Here is a 24,321-nt window from a genome sequence, read left to right as displayed (position 1 = left end):
TGTGTGGTTGTGGTTGTGGTTGAGGTGTTGAAGAAGTTAAGAGGATCAATAGCGCCAAGGGCATCACTACTTCTGTCTTTTCATCCATCCAAGTGAGTAGAGGTCAACCTCTCTATATACATTTTTGTCTGAACTTTGAAGGTCAACCTTTATTTGAAACTCTAGAAAACAAACTATTCCTGAATACCATATATATATTTGTCTGAACTTTGAAGGTCAACCTTTATTTGAAACTCTAGAAAACAAACTATTCATGAATACCAAGACCTGAAATTCTAACCTCTTAAAAACTTCTTGTATTTTAAATGACCCGGTGGTCCTTGTAGTGGTAGCAAGCAGCATTCTGTTTGGTCCAAAAAGAAGATTCCCAGTAACCCGGTTGTTTGCCCCTTCAAATGGATTCTTAAAACATTGCTAGTTTAATACAAGCACTCAACTGGAGAATTTTATAGATATGCAACAATCGGTGAAAAGGCACTCAAGAGGAGGAAAAAGAAAAAGGAATTTATTCATATAATCAACCATAATTTTACCATTAGCTGTTCACCAAAATTCATGGCACTTTTGAGTGTAAGTTATTCATTGCAGACATAATTGCTTTGTGGTTTGACTTTCATAGTTTCACTTTATAAGTTTTTGGTAAGAGGGAAGAAATTTCTCGTGGTCTATGACGAGTTGTCAAATATTTGTGTTCCTACCTCTCGTTTGACTTTGTCATGTTCTCGACTATTCTATTGTCAACTCCAGACCGGTCAGGTTTTATAAATAAAATAAAAATCAATGATCTCCCCAAACCTTGACCTATTCTAGCTTGCATATTATAGATGTAATAGTATATACGAAGGAGAAAGTGTAATGAATTGGCAGATTAATTCGTGTCATGTGGTCATCTGCGGTTGATTCTACTAGTTTATTGATGGTTTTGGTTTTAAACTTAAAGAAAACTTTTATTTACCAAATTGTCGTGAATTGTAGAAATGCCAACGTTGCGCTTGTCAGATTTGAAAAGGCAATTGGCTTTATTATGAACTGATGAATGATATAATTTTGCTATTGGACTTATTTGGTCAGCCGTAAAACAATGATACTCGTTTGAAATCTTACCTCATTTTTTCTTCTTATTTTTGGGTAATAAAATCTTATCTCGTTTCATTTGTTAGTCCGCCTGTCCCTTCCAAATTTGATGCGCTTTTTGTACTTCTCAATAACAAAATAATAATAAAATTTGGACACCGAGTATTTAGTAGTTATCTAGTTTCATTTGATTCTAAAAAAAAAATAAAAAAATTCATTTGATAGTTCATTTTAGATCTATCAGAAAATTTTTAAGTATTCTCAAAGTATAGTGAAATAATATTTTATTATTATTATTAATTATTTTTATAATCATAGTGAATTTTATTATAAGTTTTAATGAGTGGATCTTATCATAAATGTAAGAGAATGAAACTTTATTTATTGTACTTGTAATATCTAAGAATTACAAAACTACTATTTTCACAGTTGGGTACATTCTTTTTGTGGACTTTAGCTACTGATACGTTGCCTAGAATCAAAACTTTCTTGTGGTTGTGTTTTCATAATAGCATTGCTGTTAAGGTTTGCCTTGAAAAAAGAGGTGTTGTTCATGAGACTCTTTGTCCCATTTGTCAGGGAGGCTCGGAGACTATTTTGCATGCTCTTTGGGATTGCACTCATATTAAGCACATTTGGAACCAGCTGGGTGTTACGGTCTCTAACCAAGCCTTTTGGAGAAGTAACTTACAGGTTTGGCTTGCTTCAAATGGTTCAAAGAGTGGTAGTTTAACTGCTGCAAACCCCCCTTGGAAAATTGTTTTTCCCTTTGCCGTGTGGAATATTTGGAAGAGTAGGAATAGGCTTGTCTTCAACAGAAAAACTAGAAGCCCGAAGCTAGCATCTGAGATAGTGAACCAAGCTTTGGAATTTCTTCATTGTGTCGCCTCTCCTAGGGTGCAGGTCGGCAAGGTGGTTAAGAGGATGTGTTGGGAGAGACCGCCGTTGGGTTGGAAGAAGCTCAACACGGATGGAGCCGTCAATGGTGATGTTGGGTTGGCTGGTTGTGGAGGCATTGTTCGAGATGAGAGGGGCCGGTGGGTAAGTGGCTTTAGCAAACGGATTGGGTTAACTAATAGCTTTGAGGCTGAATTGTGGGGGCTTAGGGAGGGATTGTTGTTATGCTGTGACTTAGATATTTCCCATCTTGAGATTGAATTAGATGCTAAGGCCATAGTGGATGTCTTAGGCAATCCTTCTTATGTTAATCATGTCATTTCCCCTATCTTGGATGATTGTAGGATGTTGTGCTCTCGCTTCCAACAGGTTCATATTAAGCATTGCTATAGAGAAGTGAACAGATGTGCTGATAGTCTTGCTAGGCTGAGCTTAACTCTAGATGCTGATTTTTCTTCCTTTCTTAGTCCGCCTGTGGACATTTTTAGTGTTTTTGAGGATGACCTCAATGGGATGTATTTTGACAGGCTGTGTCCTGATCCTTTTGTTTTTTCTTAGTTGTTAATTGAATCGTCTGTTTACCAAAAAAAATAAAATAAAATAAAACTAATTAAATACATTCCAATGTAAGTGTTCGTAGTAAGAGGTGGGGAAATTCTTAAGTACTCTTGGTCGGAGAATGGAGATTGAAGAACGTTCCTATTGGGATAGGTTACATAGAAATAGACAAAAATAGAAAATGACATTTAAGAATATATTAAGATGACATTTGCCAAAAGTATCAAGTATATCTTTATTCCAAAATAAATATATAAGATTTTAGAAATTCTACCGTAGAATTATTTTAATAATTATAGAGATCCTTGCATTTTATATTTTGATATGATAGAATTTAAACTATCAGTTTAATCAATGAATGACTAACTATAGAATTGTTTTAAAATTTTAGAAGATGTCTAACTTGCATCAGTTCTTCTATAGACACACATTTGTTCATATACTTTAACATAATTTGTATATTTATCACTTATGTATAATCCACTACTAGTACTTAGTGAAAAGTAATCTAATCATTGTTTGCCAACCACAACTGACTCTAGTTCCCTAGTCAACCCACGAATTTCCCCTTCTTTCTCATCCATTCTATTTTGATTCGATAATTGGATTTTGAAATGGAAAGGAACATCTTTTCATTGATATGTTTGTAGGGTGTGTAAGAGCACTAGCATTGGGGGTGTAAATACAATCCCCCCCCCCCCCCCCCCCCCCCCCCCCCCCCCAAGTTGTTATTTTACAACCTAAGCCACCCAATACCCACTCCATCGGGTTTGTAAACTAAAAATAATTTGCAACCTATGAATATATATTATTTTAATGTGGTTGTGTGTGAAGAAAAAAAGTGAGTGGGAAAAAAGAGAGAATAATATTTTATTAGGTAGTTTATATTATTTTATTAAGTTATATGTAAAAATAAAAACTAAGATGTGAGATGAGTTGTAAAATAAATTGGTAAAATAGATAAAGTAGTATTTTAAGATGCAAAATAGATTTTTTCTTTGCATCCTTGGATGCTAATATTCTAATACTACGACAATGCACATACATGATACATATATTAATGGAGGTTAATTTACATCACACTTTCCTCGTTATAAACTTATAAAGATTAAAGGGCTTAGTTTCGTTAGGTAAAATTGTGGGCCAGCAGAAGATACACATCTCATATTAAAATGAAAATGAAAACAATCAAACCAAAGAAAGAGAAAAAAGGATAAAATATTTTAAGTTGACAAAATGGGTAAATTGCAATCCAGTGGGACAGAAGGCTACATCATGGTAACGGTCGTGCCAGGAAAGGTTTGCTGTTGTGTTGTGAGCGATATAAATCGTGAGAGCGACTTGCCAAGATGCCAACACAACACATAAACATTCATAGTGATAGTATCCTGGAGAGCATCATGATCTATATATATATATATATATATAGATCTTAATAAATCTTGGGGTCAAAATCAAGCTAATTAATCTAAACCTGACTTTTCCTCCCTTAACCCTTTTTGTAATGGTGATTTGGTAGTTAATATAACCTTAAGGCAATTAGGTATTTGTATGGATGTGATTGGGATTAAAGGAACTCAAAGGAGTTAACACTACAAAAAAAAAAAAAAAAAAAAAAATTTCTATAGCCGCATTTTAAAAATGCGGCTATAGCTCAAAAAAACGTGGCTATAGGACGATTTTGCCTATAGCCGCGTTTTTTTAGGCTGCGTTTTCAAACATAGCCTAAACTCCATGACTATAGGCCTGAGGGGTCCATGATGTTTGTGACCACTATCGAATAATTTATATATGTAACTACTTGGTGTGTGTTTGGCAAAAATTAAAAAATCAGCTTATTTTACTGTTCAGTTTATTTTTGCTACTATTCATGAGGCCCATTACATTTTTTGGTACTATTCATGGGTCCTACTGTACTATTTCAACTAACTTTTACCTTTATTTATAGTATTTTCAAAAAAAAGTTTTCAATTTCAGCAAAATAAGCGGATCCCAAATAGACCCTTAGTATTTATGGAATGGGGGAGACTACACACCCCCTCGAAAAATAGTCAAATGCTTTAGAGTTCTAGACACCTACTTTAGCAAAGGAAAAAAAAAAAAAAGGAAAAAAATTAGTTGGCTTGGAAATTGGCATATGTTGGAAATATTTGGTTTGTGGTGGTCCTGGTCGAGATTAAAGGCTTAGGTGAATTCAGGTTAGGGAATTATCAATGGCCTTGAGATTGTTAGATGACAAGCCAATTTGGAAGCAAGTGAGATGAATTAGGCAAGAGTAGCAACAATAATTTTAGGTTACAATTGATATGTGTGTGTGATTTTTCTCTTCAAATAAATTTGAACAAATTTGTAGTTGCTTTTGATTTTAGATTTAGATTTGTGTTTGTGGGTGTGAATTTCCATTTCAAAGAGGTTTTTTATTTATTTATTTTTTAAAATTAATGAAGGATGGATTGAATAATTTCAGTGGAAACTAGTGGTCAAGTGGTGATTTTTTTTTTTTTTTGAGAGAGAGCTTAAAAAAAAAAGGAAATTTAATAAAACCGCTTTGTGCTTTTCTTGTGAAATACATAATTCAATTTAAGTTTTGATAGTAACAATTAATCCCCATGTTCTATTATTTTATGTGTAAAAAAAAGTCATCACATCAGTAACTTGCTATTTATTTTAATAGATATTTAACAATTTAAATGTAAGACAATATCATGAAGGAGTTAAGTATCATATTAAAAAAAAAAAATTAGGAGCTTAGAGTTTTAGGGGAAAATGATAGGGAATTTTTGAGTTCTTTTACATATTAATTTAAAAAGATTTTTTTTTTTTTTTTGGGTGTTAAAATGGTTTCCATGAACTTAATAACTGATACTGATGAAAATATAATAGCAAGCTCAGCATTATTACAAATTCCAAATTAGAACATAGTTTAGTTTGACTTTTGCAGATGATTTGTTTATCTTTGCACAAGCAAATGATGAGAACATGGCAAAAATTAAATATTGTTTGGATGTTTTCTCATGTTGGGTCAGGTCAGAAGGTTAATTCCACAAGTCGGTCATTATTTTCAACCAAAATACTCCCCATAGTCTAAAAACAAGGTTGGCCAACTCAGTTGGAATTAATGCTTCAAATAAGAAGGAAAAATACCTGGGTATTCCTATTGTCTCGAGTAAAGATAAGAAAGTAGCGTGTGAAGAAATCATTGAGAAAGTTAAACAACATCTTCAAGGTTGGAAGAAGAAAACCTTGTCACAAGTTGGTAGAGCTACTCTCATTTCTTTTGTGGCATCATCCCTCCCTTCTTATCAAGCTTCTTCTCTCATTCTCCCAAACCAAGTTTGTTCAAAACTTGATGCTTTGTATCTCAATTTCTGGTGGGGAAATAAGGAAGAAAACAAACGGGAGTGCTTTCTTAAAAGCTAGGATTCCATTTGTAGTCCTAAATCAGAGGGAGGGTTGGGCATTAAAAAAAAATGGCAGATATGAATAAAGCCTTGGTGGCAAAATTGATTTTGGAAGTGGTTAGTAATGAAGACAAAATATGGGTGGCTGTGTTCAAAAAGTATGTTCGAAATAGAAATTTCATGAAAATTTCTATGCCTAAAAATGCTTCTTGGGCATCTTAGAGTATATTTTCCTGTAGAGAAGTAATAAAAAAAGGCATGTGCCATAGAATTGGCAATGGCTTTAATACATGCATTTGGGAAGATCTATGGATTCCCAATGAACTTGGTTTTATTCCCCAAGCTAGAAGTGGAGCAATTGACAATGTTCATCTAATTGTTGATCTAATTGATCAAGACACCAGGCAATGGGATAGAGGGAAACTATCCATTTTGTTTGAGCCAGCTACGGTGAATAGAATTCTTAATATCCACTTGCCTCATCAGCTTTTAAGTGACCAAGTCTTTTGGTGTTTGACCTCTTCTGCGGAGTTCTCTGTGAAATAAGTCTACAAAGCTATTAGAAGCTCAAATACTCAAACTCACCCTCTATTGTAGGCCAAGGAAGCAGCCATGGAAAATAAAAGCAAATGCTAGACTAAAAAACCTTTTGTGGAAGATAAGTTGGAATATTTTACCAACTTGTACTGTCCTTAATAACAAGTTTCCTCTTCCTTCACTAAACTGCTATTTGTGTAATAATGCTCCAGAATCTTTAGAGCATTTGTTTCTTCAATGTGACTGGATTGCACAAATCTGGTTGATGACCCCATGGCCTATTAACTTGAGTAATTTGTCAAATATATCTATTCTAGATTGGGTTAAGATTATTCTCGACCCAAAAACAAATTTGGGGTTGGATGATGAATTTGCTCAAGAATTTCAATTATATTCCTTACTTATTTGTGATCAATTATGGTTTTTTAGGAACAAAGCTAGGGTGGAGGGATCTAAAAGCAATCCAATTGAGCTTGCTAGACTAATAAGGCGTGTTTTTGAGAGCATAAACAAACTTAGAGTAAATTACCAAGGAGACCACCAAAAATTAATACTTGGCATCCCTTTCCAAATAGCTGGATAAAATTAAATTTTGATGTAGCAATAAGGGAAGAGAAAATTTTTGTTGTAGTAGTGGGCAAAGATGATTTAGGAAAGCTTCTGTTGGCATGCACAGAACAACTGGATCCAAGGAACTCTTTGATAGGAGAAGCCAAAGCAGCTTGGTGTGCTATTAAATGTGTTGTTATGGAAGGTTATAGAAATATAATATTATAAGGTGATGCTATAAATGTTATTGATCCTTTGAAGAATGTAGATTCCGTCCCTCACTGGAGTATCAAATCCATATCTGATGATATTTTGTATTTATCTAAATCTTTTGTAAATGTTTTTTTTTTCTCTTTTGTAAATAGAGAGAGCAATGTCCCTGCTCATCTTCTTGCCCAATAGACTGCTTTTGTACCTTGCTCTAGGCTAGTCCCCCTCTCCATTTTGCCTTTATTTGTGATGAAACCTTTAGATAAAGATGGTTTCAGGTCTAAATATTTTTGTATTTCTCCTATTTTTATGTTGAGTAATAAAGTATTTATTCAGCAAAAAGGAAAAAAAAAGGTCTAATTTGACTTTGACCCAATAAATAATGGTATTTAAAATTTGTTTTTTTGATAGGAATGGTATTTAAAAATATATTATGACATTAAATAAAAATTGATTTTATTTTATTTTAAAAAATGTACTTTAAAAAAAATAAAAATTATTATTTGGGTTGGGGTTTGAAAAGAGTGACGGAAGAAGAGTGACATGTGTACACGTCAAGAAGGGATTGGGGGGAAGACTGAATGAATGAATGAAAACGAAGAGAGAGAGAGAGAGAGAGCTTTAAATGGGATCGGCGCGATTTCACCAACTCCTTCCTCTTTCTCTCTCTCCGCGTTTCTCTCTTTCTTTATTTTTTGTGTAAATACTAAACAGAGAAAATTCAGCCAAAAAAAAAAAAGACTAAACAGAGAAAGAGAGAAACACTATCTCTAATCTATATTCCCTTCCCTTAAATCTCCCAAAAAAAAAAAAAAAGTCTTCAGACAGCTCTTCTCTTTTCTTTTCTTCTTCCTTTTAAAAAAAAAAAAAAAAAATTTAAAGTCTTGAAGACTCAGGGGTTTGACTGTAAAAGCATTTTCCAAACCACGAAATAGTAAGAAGAAGAAGAAGAAGACGACTACTCGTTAATGTGAAAGAAGAAGGAAAAATACAAATTTAGAAATTCAAAATTCAAAATTAAAGAAAAGAAAAGCGGGGGGTCGTGAACTTTGCGGTAAAGAAAAAGAAATTCTCTCCATTCTCATCTCTGCCTCTGTTTCCACACAGGTTCGTTTCTGTTTACTTTCTACACACAATCTCTCTCTCTCTCTCTATATACCTAAACATCGTTCATTGTTAAAACTTAATATCAACATATATATATATATATCCATTTTTTTGTTTTGTTTGTGGCAACTCCCAACTCTCTGCAGATCTTATATTTTGTCAAAAAAGAAGGAGGTGTGTATGTCTTTTTATGTTTAACAACCTTAATTGTCTCTTCTCTTTGTATTTACTCTTTCCAGACACAGTTCAAATAATATGACATCCTTATTAATTTACTACTACTAATATTCTTGATCCACCTTTTCCTAATATCACTCTCATTTCTTTAACTTTTTAAGAATCTAGATCCAAATTCAAAACTATATTTGTTCATTTTCTCTCCTCTTATCCTTAATTATGTTACTAATATTTACATGCTCTCTTCTTTTATTACTTCCTGCCCCTTCTCCTTAATTTATACTTTGTTCATTCTTTTTGTTTAATTTCATTTCATCCACAACCTGTTTTTATGTTTTTTTTTGCAATAACTATCATAGACATTGGGTATGCTGTTTCCTCATATACTGGCATTTAGGAAGTTTGAAATTTTATGCAATTTTTTCTTCAATCAAACAAAAGACATTGGGTATGCTGATTCCTAAATCAATTTGCATTGAACTGATTATTTCCACGATCTTTTATTCTTTGAAGAATTTTCCTAACAATGCACCAGTTGTGTATGTGCTTCAACTTGCATTCAATCTTAAACTTTAGCTTCTCTGATTACTTAATTATCTTACTCTTTTAATTACACAACTCTTCAACCCCTATCCGCACAACAAAATTTAAATACTCTTTTGGATCATTGTTGTGATGCTTAATTTGGGACAACCACTCCTTTAGGCATAGCTTATTATGCTGTTATTAAGTCTTTTATTTATTTATTTTAAATTTTCTTTGCTTTTCCACCATCTCTCAATTCGCAATTACAAAATCTGTCTTTTATACTCCTAACTCATTTCCTATATATATATATATTTGTTCTATCTTATTGCAGACAGTGTGAGAGGCAACTATTTTTTTTGTCAAAAAACATCGCTCATGGATGACTCTGGTCTTTGATATTTAATTTTTCTGTCAAAGTGGGGTGTTAGAAGTGCAATCTTAGGTTCATCAAGACTTCATAATTGGGGAAAGATGACGAGCGGAGTGACTACTACTAAAGTTCGATTAGTTCAATGCCCCAAATGTCGGCAGGTTCTGCCAGAGTTGGCAGACTTTCCTTTATATCAGTGTGGCGGATGTGGCACAATTCTCCAAGGTAATAATCTAAGAAATATAAGAACAATTTTGATAAACTCTTAGAATGTGGATTGGTTTTATAATTGTCATGATTCATGAAACAGATGTATGGATTAGAAATCAGAAATTTAGTTTTATTACATTGGGAAATTTCTAGAACTGGTGGCCGTAAGTTGTAACCCTCCACTATCTCAATGCCTTGCAAAATTTTTTATTTATTTTCTCAAATGAAAATAAGTTAACGGACATTTTTAATATAAAAGATAAAAATAGTGGACCACTGGACCCTTTACCACTAGTGCTGACTTTTGATGACAATTATTACTTCTCCATAAGTTTGAAGTCACGTCTTACATTTTATATGGATTTTAAAAATTGTTACTTAGATATCTTGATGCCTTTAGAGTTGTGTATTAATTTCTTCCAATCCTCTTCCCGCATGCAGCAAAAAATCGAAAAAGTGATCCAAAAAGCATAGATTCTGGCTTACATGCAACAGATGCTACTCAGACAAATGCATTGGATCTTGTTGTTGAAGATAAAGAATCCAACAGCTCTAACAAAGAAATTCTTACTTCCATGGGAGAATGTTCCTTGGACCAGAACAATGAGAGGGATCAAAAACAATCGGCGGATTGCATTAGCGAGCAGCTTGGAGGTATAAATTTATCAAATGAAGATCAAAATGATGAAAGGAATCAAAGCCAGTCTGAGGAATGTTATGGCGAGCAACTTGGGGGTGTAAACTTATCCCATAACTACCAAAGCAGTGACATTGATAAAATTGAATCATGTGACTGCAATGTTGAACAGCTTGGGGTTTCCAATAAAGTTTGTTTGTCAACTGAGCTTGCTTCTCAGGGGAATGAAGAGCCATCGCCAATAGCACAAGCAAATTCAGAAGTAGAGGCAAATGACGAGGGCTTGCTGTCGGTGGGAGCAAAGTCAGAGATAGATATCAAGGAGGGTGATTCTAATTTCAGAAGCTTGAACACTGATAATTTAGTGGCTAAAAATGGAAGTATTTCAATTGCTACTCATCATACGCCAGCAAGGGAAAGCATTTCATCAGATACATTTGAATCTGCAGATTTTGTCAACCCCAGCTCTGAGCTCAGTGGTGGACTTAGAGATTTGTCTAAATCCCCAACAACCAGAAGTTATGCATATGAGGGCAGTGTCTCTTCTTATGATGGGATGGACGACCACCTTCCTGAACGATATATACATTCATCTGGAAGTGCTTATAAGGTTTCAGACTTTGTTCCTTCTGAAGAAAGGTACAAAAAGGACAAATTCCAGGTGAATGGCATGATGAATTGTAGTTCTTATATTGAACATGAAGGGGAAATTCATTCATTGGCTAAGAAGCATTTAGCCAATAAAAGCAAGTGGGATCAAGATGAATTACTGGAACCCACAATTCATGGCCGCCCAGTCAGAAATTGGAGGAGACGTGAGAGAGATAGCCATCCATCGAGGGTGCCTTTCTATCAAAGGGGTTCCCTATCTGGCTATGAGAGTGGTGGCCCTTCAAATGAAGTGCATAATCACTTTGCCCGCAATACAAGCTTTCATTCATCTGGCAAGTCTGAGTACCTTGAAGAGGACAAGATGAAATTGTTGAGAATGGTTTCTGAATTGCAGGATGAACTTAGCAAAAGATGCTATCCAAGTGGAATGGCTAATGAAAGGGTTTCCACTTGGAAGGAAAACCATATTCCATCGTACTATGATCATGAGGCAGCTGAGGAAGTATGTCACGACTTAAGTTATCCTAGGTTTCCCAGAAGGTGCATGCAGGGAAGCAGCCAGCTCCAGCAGTCCAATTCCTCCCACATACCTTTCTCAGGAGAGACAACAAGGAGCAGGCACCAAGCTCATCACTCTTGTCAGCATTGCTATCCCCAAGACTGGCAATGCTCAGCACAGTTGCCGCTGCCCATCCTTCACCGTAATAAAGGGTCATGTTGGGTCCATCCTAGTCATAACTTGTACAATTCTTACAGCTCTTGTCCTTCTAGTCCCCAATGGTATGTGGACAAGTTTTCCAAGTGCAGTCGTGAAACAAAATCTGTGGAACAGAGGCATAAAGACCATGAGGTGAAGAAGTATTTGAGAGAGAAACAGCATTTGGTTAAGCGACATTTCCGACCCATAGCAGGTGGAGCCCCTATCATAACTTGCTATAGTTGCTTGAGCCCGCTGCAGCTACCTGCAGATTTTGTTCTCTTCAGAAGGAGATTTCATCGGCTAAGGTGCGGTGCTTGTTCGGAGCTGCTCAAGTTTTCACTGCAAAATAGCACTCATATAGTACCATATTCATTGAATGCTGTAGACCCTCCACCAAGTGAGGTTGATGACTGCAGTGATTCTATTAATAGGAGGTTGGTCTCAGCGTCTCATTCTCATGCCAATGCTTGCCTACAGGCGGATCCTGTGTCATGTTCTGATGATTATGGACTCTCTTACTGCAAAAGTGGCTCCACTGAAGCAGATCCTGTTTCCATCACATCCTTTCATGCTCTCCAAGGCAACATAAATGAAAGAAATCCGTCGTATGAATATGATCCTTTCAAGCCTATGGGAGAGAGAAAGAAGTTTGTCTTGAATCAGTCCCAAAAGAAACAAAAGAATTTTGGGCATGAATCATCTAGGCCTTCCTCTAATCTGTCCAAAGCAGAAAATTTATCTTCAGAAATTGAGGAGCTTCCAGCAACATCAAGCTCCCCACTTCATCAGCTCATGGGTTATTCTTCACCGAGCCAGGTCATAAATGGGTCTGTGCCATCTCGCACAAGAGGAAGCTCATACTCTACAAAGAGCAAGGCATGCGGTCAAGGAAATGAGAGATCTTGATCAGAACACAACATTATGGATATGGCAGTTGTTGATTGTCCTGGCGAATTTACTAAAACTGCAAACTAGATACTTGTTCCTCGGAGGTTGGTGCCTGGTGGAATAGGATTGATCTCATTGCTTTGGAGTATATAGCAGAAGTAGAAACCAAAGTTTTTATTGTGTGTAGATATTCACCTAGATTTCTATTTGATTTGTTTATTTGTGTATAATATAGTCGATCATGTATAAGGGATTTTCAAACTTGTTAGATCTATTCAGTGTTTGCTTTTCAATTAACATAGAGAGATACTTGACATTGAAATGGGTCATAAATAATGTATTATGAATGAATTCTAAAATGTCATCTGCCTTTTCTTTTATTCATTTTTTGCCTTTTAGTAGGATTGCATGTAGTCTCATAAATGTCACTATTTCACTTTGCTTTTTGATACCCGACATAATTTTGACTCTCTGAGTGCAGGTTTTAATGATGTTAGTGCACTAACCTTAATCAAGAGGCGGTACACAGAGCTTGGAGAGGATGGTCCGCTTCTTAATACCCCGTCTATGCCTTTTAAATTTAGTATTTTTTTGTTAAGTGAAAGCTAAAAAATAGTAGATAAGACTTGTAGATGTAAGTACCTACCCATTTTAAAAGAAATGATGTGATTATTTCTAATAAAAGTATTCTAAATTTTGTAATATTTTTTTTTCCAAGAAAACGTAATGCATTTGACATTTAATTATTATATATGGTGAGATATTATGTAAATAATGTAATGTGTGATTGAAATTTGTTTTAAGTGTTCCTTAGAAAGGGTTCATCATTTATACATCTTTAATAACCTAAAGAGGAAGTGGATATAAATAAATCAATCACTTATATTAGAAAAAATAAAATAAAAGACTTTAATAACAAAAGAAAAATGTAATTATATTAAGAACCTACCAACATTAAGTTAAATTGAGAAGTGACATAATTGTCAATGAATCAGCTACTCTTTCTACATGAACCTCTCCTCCCAAAGCATCACCAAAGTACCAAATAGACCAATGTAAACTAAAATGGACAAAAACATTAGAGCCAAGTGACAATGACATGTGGCCATTTTTAAACATTGAAGTATTAGACGCAAGCCAAACTGATAGAAATGCTCCTATTTTCTTTCTTCATTTTTATATTCATAATTTTTGCTTAGGGCTGCTTCTATCTCCGAATAACAGAGGAAGCCATACTCCAAAATGGTTGGTTTTGTTCGATCCAGCACAGATCCATATCTGTGCACTTGACCAAGCGTTTGAATATAATTTTTAAGTACTACATCCCAAAATCTATGACAGTCCATAGGACATGCCAATGGAGAATATGAACAAGACTAACACGTATAAAGTATAAACCTTCATTCTAGGAGAATTATAAGACTAGCACCTATAAAGTATAAACCTTCATTCTATCTAAATATTCGACAACCTATGTCCCATGATAACACATTCCTGGAACTCTAAACGAGCTCCAAAACTTAAAAGGTCAGGCTTATTGGTCACTCATATAGAGCTACTGGCAGACCAACATACCAGCCATCATATTGGGAGAGAGTGATACACTTATCATTCTAGCAATGTAACTAAAGCAGTATGTTTCTGTTGCACATAGAGTGTTATGATTGTCAAAGGGGGTCATACTAAAAGACACAATTGGTGATCTAATATGGAATGAAATTCCAAAGGCCAGAGCAAGCTACAGCTATGGAGCCCCCATGGAGCACTAGCCAGAAAATCTGGAACAATGCAATAACATGAGACTAGTTGATCTACCTATCAAAAAAAAAAAAAAAATGAGACTAGTTGATTAAACTGAAGCCAAGGATACAATGAAAGTTCGCACAATCATCAGATCCAGCATGCACCAGCAACACCAAGGGTAGCCTAATGCTCATACAACAGAATTATCAAAAGTTCCATTGCTACTAAATCATGTATAGCACTTTGAATTAAATGAGTACATATCTTTCTTGCTTTGTCTATATTTTCCTCTTGGATGTTTAATTCTAACTATGGAGTGCTTATTGTCATATATATAAAAGAGAAACAAAAATAAAGCCTTTCACCTAGGAGAAAGTATATCTATATAAACAAGATTCATTTGAAACTGTCCCTGTATTTGCTTCTTCGGTTTGAAACAATGGAGATCCTCTGGTCCTGAAGCATATTCATGTTCGGAGCCAACAACCGGGTGTACCGATCAAAATATAGAAGCTGCTTCATGAGAAGTGCAAATTCACGAGGAAATCTCAATCCGTAAGATTCACTAACCCGAACCTGTGGAGCAGTAGAAAACATTTGAAACAGTTCAAAGGTAGTCATTACCCTTCAGCAGACTCAATAATATATTCACCTACCATTTCAAGAAATTCCATAGTATTTTCAGTCTTATATTATACTCCTTTTTAAGGTACAACATAATTTATTCTCAAAACACAAGGATATAATATCTCTTGTGGGGACATGAACCCTGGTCACTTCATTAGGATAGGGAGAGAAAGGAAGTGCCAGTCAACCATAAACTATTGGCAGTCATGCATTATACTTTGCATCTATAACTAAACACATCTAGGGTTTTTATTTTTACTTTTTATCTACGACTCAAGACTTTGGATTATTATTGAAATTCCCACATGCAAGTTTAAATTAATTCCACAAAATTTTCCCTTTTTTCCCAAAAAAGAAACCCTTTCAAACTTTCTCCAACTTATCGTGATATTTCAAATTGATACTAGAACTCCAAGAAAATCGTATTCAAAGTTGAATTTTAATCTACAACTCTATAGTCTAGGACAGAACTAGAGCATGATGCAGAGATGCACAACTACAGATAGCTGATGTATATATATATACATATATATATATATATATGTGTATATATGTCAATATGTGTGTGTATGTCCCTTTGTGCTATATTCTCATTTTTTAAGGCCAAGGCTGCCTATATATATATGTACATAATAGTATGCTGCCACTACTTCATTAAAATGGTCTGGCAGAATGCTATATTTAAATTTGTTGTGTTTCTCCTGCCCGGTAAGTGAGCCAAAATTTGTCATATCAATAGAGCTCAGAAAATACTCATGCAGGGGCTGGTGTTGGACCAACTAAAACCAATACAGTTGTTGCATAACAAGTCTAAATAGCAGACATTTGTATTGAACAATTTATCATAGAACTGCTTACCACATCAAGAAAGAGTGCATTCATTTGCCTCTCATCAACAACTAGATTAGCAGAGATAGCGGTTGCATCTGTAGTTGTCCCCCTGGCTGTTGCTACAACTATTTCTGTATCCAAATCCTGCATTAATAATCCAAAGGAAAAAAATATTCAGGACACAGCCAAGCAGGATATATACCCGGCCAAGGAACCTCCTCCAGTTCATTCCTTCATTCATAAGCAAAGTTCATAAGCAAAGTAAAGGAAACTTTAGGGTGCTAACTTCCTCTAAACAATTTACCAAAATTCAGTCCCTCAACAAACAAGAAAAGAGACACCTACAAAAAGGATAATTTACGGTTCTCTATTTCTGGAAGAGAGAGAGAGAACCATGTCCAAGTGCCTTTGGTCTAGCATTGGCCCTTTCCACAAGAGTATAATACAAACATTGTGTAAGCAGGTGTTGAGAGAAAAAACCAAGAGATGATTCATGTTCAGATTTAACATGTACTAACTGCCAACTATCATGTGAACATAATATTTTTGGAGCAAACTCTCAATAGACATCAACTGCACACGTGGATAATTTACTGTTCTTGCCTGTATTGATGAAAATATCTTTTCCAAGTCTCTTGCAAAAGCCTTAGTATCGATATCCTTGTCTGTAGCACCCATTTCAATCAAGGAAGATGCCATCGAATCATATTCTTCAGCTGCAATTGATGCCAAAAATATTTCCATGGCAGCCCATGTCTTGGGAGATATACGCCCAACAATTCCTGTAATTTTTAATATATTCTGTGTTACATGCAAGAGTACTTTCATGTACAATTACTGAATGGTAATGACAACAGAATTAGTTCATAAGCATATGAATAATCAGTTCAGTTAAGTATATGAAAATGACAGCCCACTGTTGTTTATAAGAAGTATAAGAAAACTCAGGAAGAGAAAGTGAGGGCAAGACTAGATCTTTCTCAAACTAAAGCCTAGTAACAAATATAAAATGTTTAAAGATCATAGTTTAGGGCATCGCTAATGTGACGATACTCCAAGTATCTGGAATCTGCTGGCTCCAAGGTAGGGTTACCACTAATTTTCCCCTTTCTGTGGGCTGGGCAGGCAGGGATTCATTTAAATCTCACAGTATATGATAAAATGCATGGCCATTTTTATCCATATTACAAATATTGCAGTTCCTTTATGCTCCATCAGTAATATCTAATTGATTTTTTTTTCCTTCCTACCAAAATAGTAAAGTTTAATATGTAACTTCCATATTACTTTTACTAAAAAAAAAAAATCCATATTACTTTAGCTGTTGATACATGGAAAGCCTACACCAGTTTACAAGAAAAATTATGAACCAATCAACAGCAGTATTTCATAGTGATATCAAATTCACTTCATAAAATGTGCCAACATATCATCAGAGGAGATATTGCAGACCTGGCAGTAGGAATTTTAGATAAGATGACCCCAATTAGTTGAAGAGGATCCATAGAGCCAACTAGAATAAACTGGGGTTAAGGTTTACTTGATTTGAGTAATGTAAACACCAAACTAAAGCATTTTTAGTAGTTAGTGATGATAATTATTTTGGAAAAGATAAAAGCTAAAAGTAAACCATGAATATAACTCATCACAAAGGATGGCTGCATACCAAAATCAAGAAACCCAATACGACCATCACGTAACAACCACAAATTGCCTGCATGAACATCTGCATGGAAGGATTCACAGCCGAGCAAGCTACCAAACCTGCATTAATGTTTCATTGAGAGACTTATGTTTCAAAACTTGAACTAAAATAAACATTAACCGTGCAAGCACATGCATTGAAAATTAGGCTTTGGTCCTACCACACGTTAAGAGCAGTTATAAGACTAGCCTCTGGACTAGAAACAAGTGAACTTATGGAGTCTAGGTCAGTAAGAGGAACTCCATAAAGCCTCTGCATTGTCAGAAGTCGTCGGGTGCTGCAGTGCTGATACACTTTTGGAGCTGTAGCTTGCCTTGTGAGTCCCATGGCTTCCAGATATCTCCTAAAGGACTCAATATTTGCAGCCTCCTTGTAAAAGTCAACTTCTTCAAGCATTGACACTCGTATGTCTTTGACAACATCAACCTACTGAAAGGAAGTTTATATTACATGGAAGCTTCAAGCTATCATTATTATAGGAAAAAATTGAAAAAAAATAATACAGTATGCAACTATATTTATCAATAATTAGAAATATGTCATAGATTCTTCAAAATAAGGACAGGGAAGTAAAAACACCACAACACAACAATGCAAAATTTCATCATTTCATTAGATTATTTCACATACCACCAAATTGCGTGTACCTAAAATTGAATTTACATCCTCAAATTTGACTGCAACAATGTGAAATGAACAAATATGCTACTCGAAGATGATTGTTAAGAGTATGAAATATCATGGAAGGGTGTTTATAAGTTTCATCCAAAATAAGCACTGAGGTTGGCTGGACATAAGTACCAATGATGCACGGCTGAGTTCAGGGTTCAAAAACTCCAATATGCGAGCAACGATGTATACAAAATTCAGATCTGCCACCAATACGTCCTCTATTCCCGGTTTCAAGACCTTTATAACTACATCATCTTGGGAGCCTCTAAGCCTTGCACCATGAACCTGGACATAATATAACATAAATCTTACCCATAAAAGTCTACACTATACGATATTGAAGGAAGAGAGAGAGAGAGAGAGATTAACCTGGGCTATTGAGGCCGAAGCAAGTGGAGTTGGGTCAACATATTCATAGACACTATCTATGGGTCTCCCCAATTCCTCACGCAAAATTTTTTGAATGTCTTCAAAAGGAACTGCAGGAGTTCTATCAAAACAGCTTTGAAATTCTTGGACATATTCTGGAGGGAACAATGTTGGTGCAGATGCTATGAACTACCCAAGTGGAAGCCAAGTTATTCATTAGTTACAATGTATTCATAGAGAAGATCAATCTAAAAGAAGGAAAGAGAATCAAAAAATAAATTAATATAAGAATGTGCTTATTAAGTGGCCATTCAAGTTGAGCAGCATTTTTGTGGTCATAACTAAAATATGCACTTCAGTAAAAAAAAAAGAAAAAGAAAAAAGAAAGCGTACACTTTACTTTCATATAACTCAATGACCCCCTCTCTTGGGAGGGGGGGGAGGTCCTTACAAGCAACAATCAGGACTTACCTGGCCTAATTTGATGTAGGTCGCCCCCATGCGTTCAAATAATCTCCTTAAATAAACTGGTGAAAGTAGTCCAAGCTGCATTTGAGTTGGTAATCCAACAGATGAATTTGTTGACTAGAAAAGAAGAAAAGGTGTTAATATTTTCTTTCAACATTGTCAGATTTGTTACAGGAAAAGATGATTATATCAAATCAAATTAAATTAATATTGAGTGTATCCACTACCTGAGCATAATTTATTAATAGGATTAAAAAAAATTATAGATCAACAAGAAAACCTACAGATAGGGATAGGAGGGCCTTACTCAATCGAAATCCTTCAAAATCTTTTATTTGGAAAGATCCAAAAGGAAGTTATAGGATAAAATCTAGTCAATAGTAGTGACTCTAATTCCTATCATGTTAATGACCAAAATGAAATCCATTACTTAAGAATGAAAATCATATATAATAAATATCCTTGTATAATTATTATTTTGGAGGAAGGGGTAAGTACAAGTACAACATGTTCTTCTAAACTGGTTGAAATTGAAGAATTTATTAAATGGAGTAAGTCATTGATCCCTCTACCTCTAGGGACTATCCAACATATTGAAGAAAATAGTAATGGAGATGGGAGTGGGAGGAAGAAGGAAAAGAAAATCCCAAAGACTTACAATTACAATTTTATAGAATGAAGAAGCAGGATGAGCATGAGAGTTAAAAATGCAAGAGCGAGCTTACTTTGGAAACATCAGCTAGCCACTCGCTACCAACACCGAGAAAAGCTTGGACACCTTGGGCAAGCCTAAGGGCACCACGTGGACCAGTAGTGATGGATGTTTGGACAATATCCTCCACCAGTTTGGGAAGCCCCTCAATACTATCTGAAACCCCAACACCAACAATAATTAATGAATTCAAAACTTAATTCATGATGATGGGATTTTTATTAAAAATAATAATAATAAAAAAGAAGATAAATTTTAGCAAAAAATAATAAAAAGAAGAAGACTTTTGAAGAGAAAGTGAGCAAATTGAATCGAACGATTGTCTTAAGAATTAAAAAAAGAAAAAGAAGGAAAAGAGGAGACCTTGGAGGCGAGAAGGAGAAGAGAAACGATCCTGGGTGTGACCCTGGCCCTGGGCTTGAGAATAACGAGCAAATAAAGTGAAATTTGGGTTAGAGACACCTCCACAATTCAGTTGCTGCTTCCTTCTTCTTAAGAAATTATCTGAGGGTGATAACAACTGAGGACGATGATGATGATGATGAAACAACCGACCGCCTCTTATAGCTGAAACCGCCATCTCTCTAACCAATCACTCACTCACTCACAATTAGCTGAAACTCCAGAACCAGGATGAAGGAAGGAAGGACACCAACAGAATATTCATTCAAACATATGACATCACTCGCAATTACCATAAAACGACAACGTCTGTGCGCTCTTCATGCAACGCTCGCGAATAATATAATAATAATAATATCTTTTTTATACTCTATTATTATTAGGGTAAATTCCAGAAAACTACCCTGAGGTTTGAGTTAATACCAACTAGGTCCAACACTTCTCAAAACTAACCAACTTAGTCCTTAAAAGACACTTATGTCCCTAAATACCTAAACCCTATTACGTTCTCCTCTCATCTCTCTTCTCTGACTCTCATCTCTTTTCCCTTTTTCTCTCTCACACAGGTGATGCCCATCTCTTCTCTCTCGTCCCTCTCTCCCTCACCGAACTCTGGTCATTGGTGAAACCCATAACCCTCTCCCTCTAAATTTTCTTTGGTTGTTAGGTTCAGATGATTTGGGTGTGGGTTTGAAAATTTGGATTTTGGGTATACTATTTGTAGATCTATGGGTTTGCTATTTTGATTTGGGTTTTGGGGTTAGGCTGAATGGATGTCTTCAAATCTGGTGCATGTGGTTTGGATTTAAATTTTGGTGGGTGACCTTTCAGATTTGTGGTGGCCGTGTGGCTGGTTGCTGCACAGTTGTTTTTTTTTTTTTGGCTGCTTTGGGTTAAAGGTGGAGGCAGCCGTGGGTTGCTACTGCATTGGGTCAGAGGTGGTGGCAACCGTGGTTGGTTGCCGCACAGTTTCTTTTTTTTTTTTTTTTTTTTGGTTGCTGCACTGGGTTAGAGGTGGTGGCAGCCATGGATTGTAGTTGATGTTACTGTTTTTAGGTGGTAGAAAATAGGGAAGAGTGAGAGTTGATGCTAAACTAACCTTTAGTAGTGATGGTTGTTCAATAGAGTTGCTGATTCTGGTGAAGACTCATGGGTTTTGCAGGTGGTTAGGCTCATGGGTTTTGCAGGTGGATGAGAGAGAGAAAAAGGGGAAAGAGATGAGTCAAAGAGAGAGAGAAGAGAACGTAACAGGGCTTAGGTATTTAGGGACAAAAGTGTCTTTTAAGGACTAAGTTGGTTAGTTTTGGGAAGTGTTGGACCTAGTTGGTATTAACTCAAACCTCAGGGTAATTTTCTGGAATTTACCCTTATTATTATTATTATATCTTAAAGAAAACCCTGTGTAAATAGAGGCTGCCACGTGGCACCACAGTTTGTTGCCAAGTGTGTTTGCAAAATCGCATCTTTGTTCCTTAAAAAGAGCATTCTGATTTTGATTTTGATAACGGAAACGGCCATAAAAGGAAAAGTGTTACTGTTAATGGAATTTGGATGCGTTGCCTTCGAACGGAAAAGATATCATCATCTTCTCAAAAAAAGAAAGAATCCGCACTTTAAATTACGAAGTATGATTGATTTGTCAACATAGGGCTGATGAAGAAACTCATGAGGTTTCATAATTAAATGAGTGGCACTTCAAAGCATTTATTAAAATAGATATTATGTCACATTGGACATGGGTACAATTGTTACAATTGAATCAATGAGCCTGATTATGAATCTGTATCTGAATTGGAATCTGATTCTACATCCGATTGTGCCTCAAAGGGTTTGATTCTGTTAGTATTGGCTTCAAGTGGGGGAAGTCCCTCATCATCACTAGATTCAAGCTCATTCTCTTCTTCTTGGGCGGTCTGCTTTTGCAAACTCCCAGTAGAATCATCCAAGTTTGTAGATTTGAAGACTTCTGGCCTGCATTGCGTGGTAGAAGCAACATATAAGCAAGAAAGAACAAAAGTGGACATTATAAACTCATACATCTAGTAGTAGTCGAATGATTCGGTTGTATCAAGTTTTCACTAGTGACCAGTTTGGCATCATTGGCATACCAATTATATATTTGCTTGGTTTAAGAAATAAGCCCTCCCCCTCTCTTTTGCCACTTTTTTAACTTCAATAAAATAGTCCCCATTTCAGTAAAAACTTTGTGCCAAGTTCAGTTATGATACTAAAGGAAATATATGATACTAAAGGAAGCGAGAACACAAAGAAAACCATAAATGGTCAGAATTATTTTATTAATGCAGTAGTTAACATGTGAAGAAAACTCACCATTCAGGAGATTTCTGAAGTGAACGAACTTGTTCATAAAACAGAACTTGGGAAACAATGCATGCCACCTTGCTACCTGATTCAAGAGCCTTTTCCTTTCCACTTATGTCAACCACTACAAAACTACCTGCAAATTGGAACAGCTACTGTATATAATAATTTTCCTTTAGAGGATGTCAACAGAATAAAACACGCATAAAAATTATCTTACTAATGCTCCCCTAACCTCCCAGAACTTTTATACATTCGGTTGCTAAGGGCCATCTTAGTGGCAGAGCCAAATAAGATTTAACTCCGAAAGCTGATTCTAGAAATAAAATCATGATTCTCTTTTGAGAGTAAGCTCCTTATCAGATAATGAACGGTTAAAACAACAGCACATTTTTTAAAGTACAGAAAACTGCAAGGTGTTCAGGAAATTTTTTGAAAACTGTTTCTGAACTCAGCCAAACATGTATAATATATATTTTCAAATTTGGGAACATAAAACTTTTTTTCTTATTTCCTCTACCAAATGACCCTAGATTTTATAATAAAAAAAAAGTAACTTGGACCGACATGATTTATAAATGATTGGTCAATAAAAGGAAAAAAACTTAGAGATAACTATAGGGACTGATGCCATGATGGAATTTAAGGTCCATCCAAGAGTTAACTCACTTATAGAAAGACTCAAATCACGATGTTTATAGAAGTGAAAAACATATTTGAGACTAAAGTAATTGATCAGCCACATTACAAAATAAAAAAACTCTGGTTATCATGATATCAAGATGTAGAAATTAGATGGATTTCTAGTAGGGAACATGGCTTGACTCTTGAGATTCCATAAGAAGTGGAACAAACCTCGTTTTATCCACATGCTCTTTTGAAACTTAGCTGGAAACAATGCCAGTGATTTCTCGCCTTGTGCATCCATTACCTTAGAAGATAGATAGACTAAGCAGGATTAAAACTTGTAGGTAGAAAAGTACTATGTAAAAATAGAAGCAAACAAATTTCAAAAAGAAAAGAAGGGGAACAGAAAATCATTACAAGCAGAAAAAAAAAAGCATTAAAATTCTGATTTACAATTTCAGCTTGTTCTAGTGTTCTACCTCCTAGCTCAGCATTAGCATTTTAAAAAGCCAGCGTACCATCCAATCGGATGTTGCTTGAATGTACAATATCCCTGAGATATAGAAGGTGGTCAAATGGGTGCATATTTTTGTTTGGAATTGGAAGTAAACAAAGCTTGGTGTTGGTGTTGGTGTTGGTGTTGGTGGGCAGTTAATCAAATATTAAATAGAAACCCAATTCATCATTCATATTAGAGCCACAGAACAGGAAGCAAGCAAAGAGAAAAGAGAGTAGTACCTCGATGAGATTAGAGCCTCGAAGAGACACGACTTGCATAATGCTCTGCCCATCCTGGATACTCAACTTGTCTTCACTAGATTCTACTGCTCTCTTCTTCAGATTCTTCCTTCCTCCTTTCATCATCCTCTTCTATTAGTCTACACCTCCTCCAAATTTGCAAAAAATTCCTTGTGAGATTTCTAGGGTTTCTTCTTTCTTCACAGTTCACTGTTATTCCCAACGTAAAAAAAAAATTGGAACTTTATCAAACCACAACACAATGACAATGAAGTACTTACTTGTGCAAAGGAAAAAGCTAAAGAAAAAACGCAAACAAAAAAAAAACTCTCATTTAAGAATTCAAATGACACAAACCGAACCTAAGAAGAGAAGAAAAAATGAAAAGGAAGGACTCACGAATTACCAAAGTTGAGAGCTTTGCCAGTCTGTGCTCTGCTCTGCTCTGCTCAGCTGAGACAGAGTGTGTGTTTGTATTGGATGGATCGGGGTTTGTGTTTGTATACAGGGCAGACAAAGTGGCTGCTGTATTTTCAGGGAAGAAGAGAGAGGCGGTGTTTGTTATTCAATTGCAATCGCAAAGTATAGGTTTGTTTTTTTTTTTTTGGTTTTAATAAAAGAGGCGGTCCTTAGCAAGGGTATAACAGTAA

The 24,321-nt window shown here is 35.5% G+C and overlaps 3 protein-coding genes across 7 annotated transcripts; 1 reads left to right on the top strand and 2 right to left on the bottom strand.

Moving 5' to 3' along the window:
* Window positions 1–7,896: 7,896 nt before the first annotated feature.
* On the top strand, window positions 7,897–12,839 carry LOC115955825 (protein ENHANCED DISEASE RESISTANCE 4). Of its 2 annotated transcripts, none has more exons than XM_031074182.1 (3): window positions 7,897–8,333; window positions 9,370–9,633; window positions 10,060–12,839. In XM_031074182.1, exons 2-3 carry the CDS (start codon window positions 9,510–9,512, stop codon window positions 12,471–12,473), a joined length of 2,538 nt encoding a protein of 845 aa, XP_030930042.1. In that variant the 5' UTR covers window positions 7,897–8,333; window positions 9,370–9,509; the 3' UTR covers window positions 12,474–12,839. The 2 variants fall into 2 exon arrangements, with proteins under 2 accessions (XP_030930042.1, XP_030930043.1); XM_031074183.1 differs by lacking the exon at window positions 7,897–8,333 and adding an exon at window positions 8,390–8,507.
* Window positions 12,840–14,380: 1,541 nt separating this feature from the next.
* On the bottom strand, window positions 14,381–20,326 carry LOC115955344 (uncharacterized aarF domain-containing protein kinase At5g05200, chloroplastic). Its single transcript, XM_031073449.1, has 10 exons — window positions 19,946–20,326; window positions 19,596–19,738; window positions 18,874–18,987; window positions 18,403–18,591; window positions 18,163–18,318; window positions 17,522–17,787; window positions 17,323–17,420; window positions 16,260–16,438; window positions 15,684–15,800; window positions 14,381–14,774 (listed from the first exon to the last, which is right to left on the bottom strand). The coding sequence occupies exons 1-10, from the start codon at window positions 20,160–20,162 to the stop codon at window positions 14,595–14,597; spliced, it is 1,659 nt and encodes a 552-aa protein (XP_030929309.1). The 5' UTR covers window positions 20,163–20,326; the 3' UTR covers window positions 14,381–14,594.
* Window positions 20,327–21,573: 1,247 nt separating this feature from the next.
* Window positions 21,574–24,252, bottom strand: LOC115955343 (probable RNA-binding protein EIF1AD). Of its 4 annotated transcripts, none has more exons than XM_031073445.1 (5): window positions 24,078–24,252; window positions 23,672–23,881; window positions 23,162–23,237; window positions 22,316–22,442; window positions 21,574–21,955 (listed from the first exon to the last, which is right to left on the bottom strand). In XM_031073445.1, the coding sequence occupies exons 2-5, from the start codon at window positions 23,795–23,797 to the stop codon at window positions 21,757–21,759; spliced, it is 528 nt and encodes a 175-aa protein (XP_030929305.1). In that variant the 5' UTR covers window positions 23,798–23,881; window positions 24,078–24,252; the 3' UTR covers window positions 21,574–21,756. The 4 variants fall into 4 exon arrangements, with proteins under 4 accessions (XP_030929305.1, XP_030929306.1, XP_030929307.1 ...); XM_031073446.1 differs by having other exon boundaries at window positions 24,071–24,240; XM_031073447.1 differs by having other exon boundaries at window positions 23,672–23,811; window positions 24,078–24,240.
* Window positions 24,253–24,321: the final 69 nt, after the last annotated feature.

The sequence above is a fragment of the Quercus lobata genome, chromosome 8 (assembly GCF_001633185.2).
Source record: "Quercus lobata isolate SW786 chromosome 8, ValleyOak3.0 Primary Assembly, whole genome shotgun sequence".
NCBI lineage: Eukaryota > Viridiplantae > Streptophyta > Magnoliopsida > Fagales > Fagaceae > Quercus > Quercus lobata.
This window is presented reverse-complemented; position numbering and strand designations above follow the sequence as displayed.

Excerpts from the sequence above, each read along its gene's own strand:
- LOC115955344 (XM_031073449.1), bottom strand. The coding sequence starts at position 20,162 with ATGGCGGTTTCAGCTATAAGAGGCGGTCGGTTGTTTCATCATCATCAT. Across the intron at positions 19,739-19,945 it reads TTCTCCTTCTCGCCTCCAAG|ATAGTATTGAGGGGCTTCCC; the intron begins GTCTCCTCTTTT and ends TTGGGGTTTCAG. Across the intron at positions 15,801-16,259 it reads AGATATTTTCATCAATACAG|GATTTGGATACAGAAATAGT; the intron begins GCAAGAACAGTA and ends TTATTAATGCAG.
- LOC115955825 (XM_031074182.1), top strand. The coding sequence starts at position 9,510 with ATGACGAGCGGAGTGACTACTACTAAAGTTCGATTAGTTCAATGCCCC. Across the intron at positions 9,634-10,059 it reads ATGTGGCACAATTCTCCAAG|CAAAAAATCGAAAAAGTGAT; the intron begins GTAATAATCTAA and ends TCCCGCATGCAG.
- LOC115955343 (XM_031073445.1), bottom strand. The coding sequence starts at position 23,797 with ATGATGAAAGGAGGAAGGAAGAATCTGAAGAAGAGAGCAGTAGAATCT. Across the intron at positions 22,443-23,161 it reads GAGCATGTGGATAAAACGAG|GTAGTTTTGTAGTGGTTGAC; the intron begins GTTTGTTCCACT and ends TCCAATTTGCAG. Across the intron at positions 21,956-22,315 it reads CTTCAGAAATCTCCTGAATG|GCCAGAAGTCTTCAAATCTA; the intron begins GTGAGTTTTCTT and ends CACGCAATGCAG.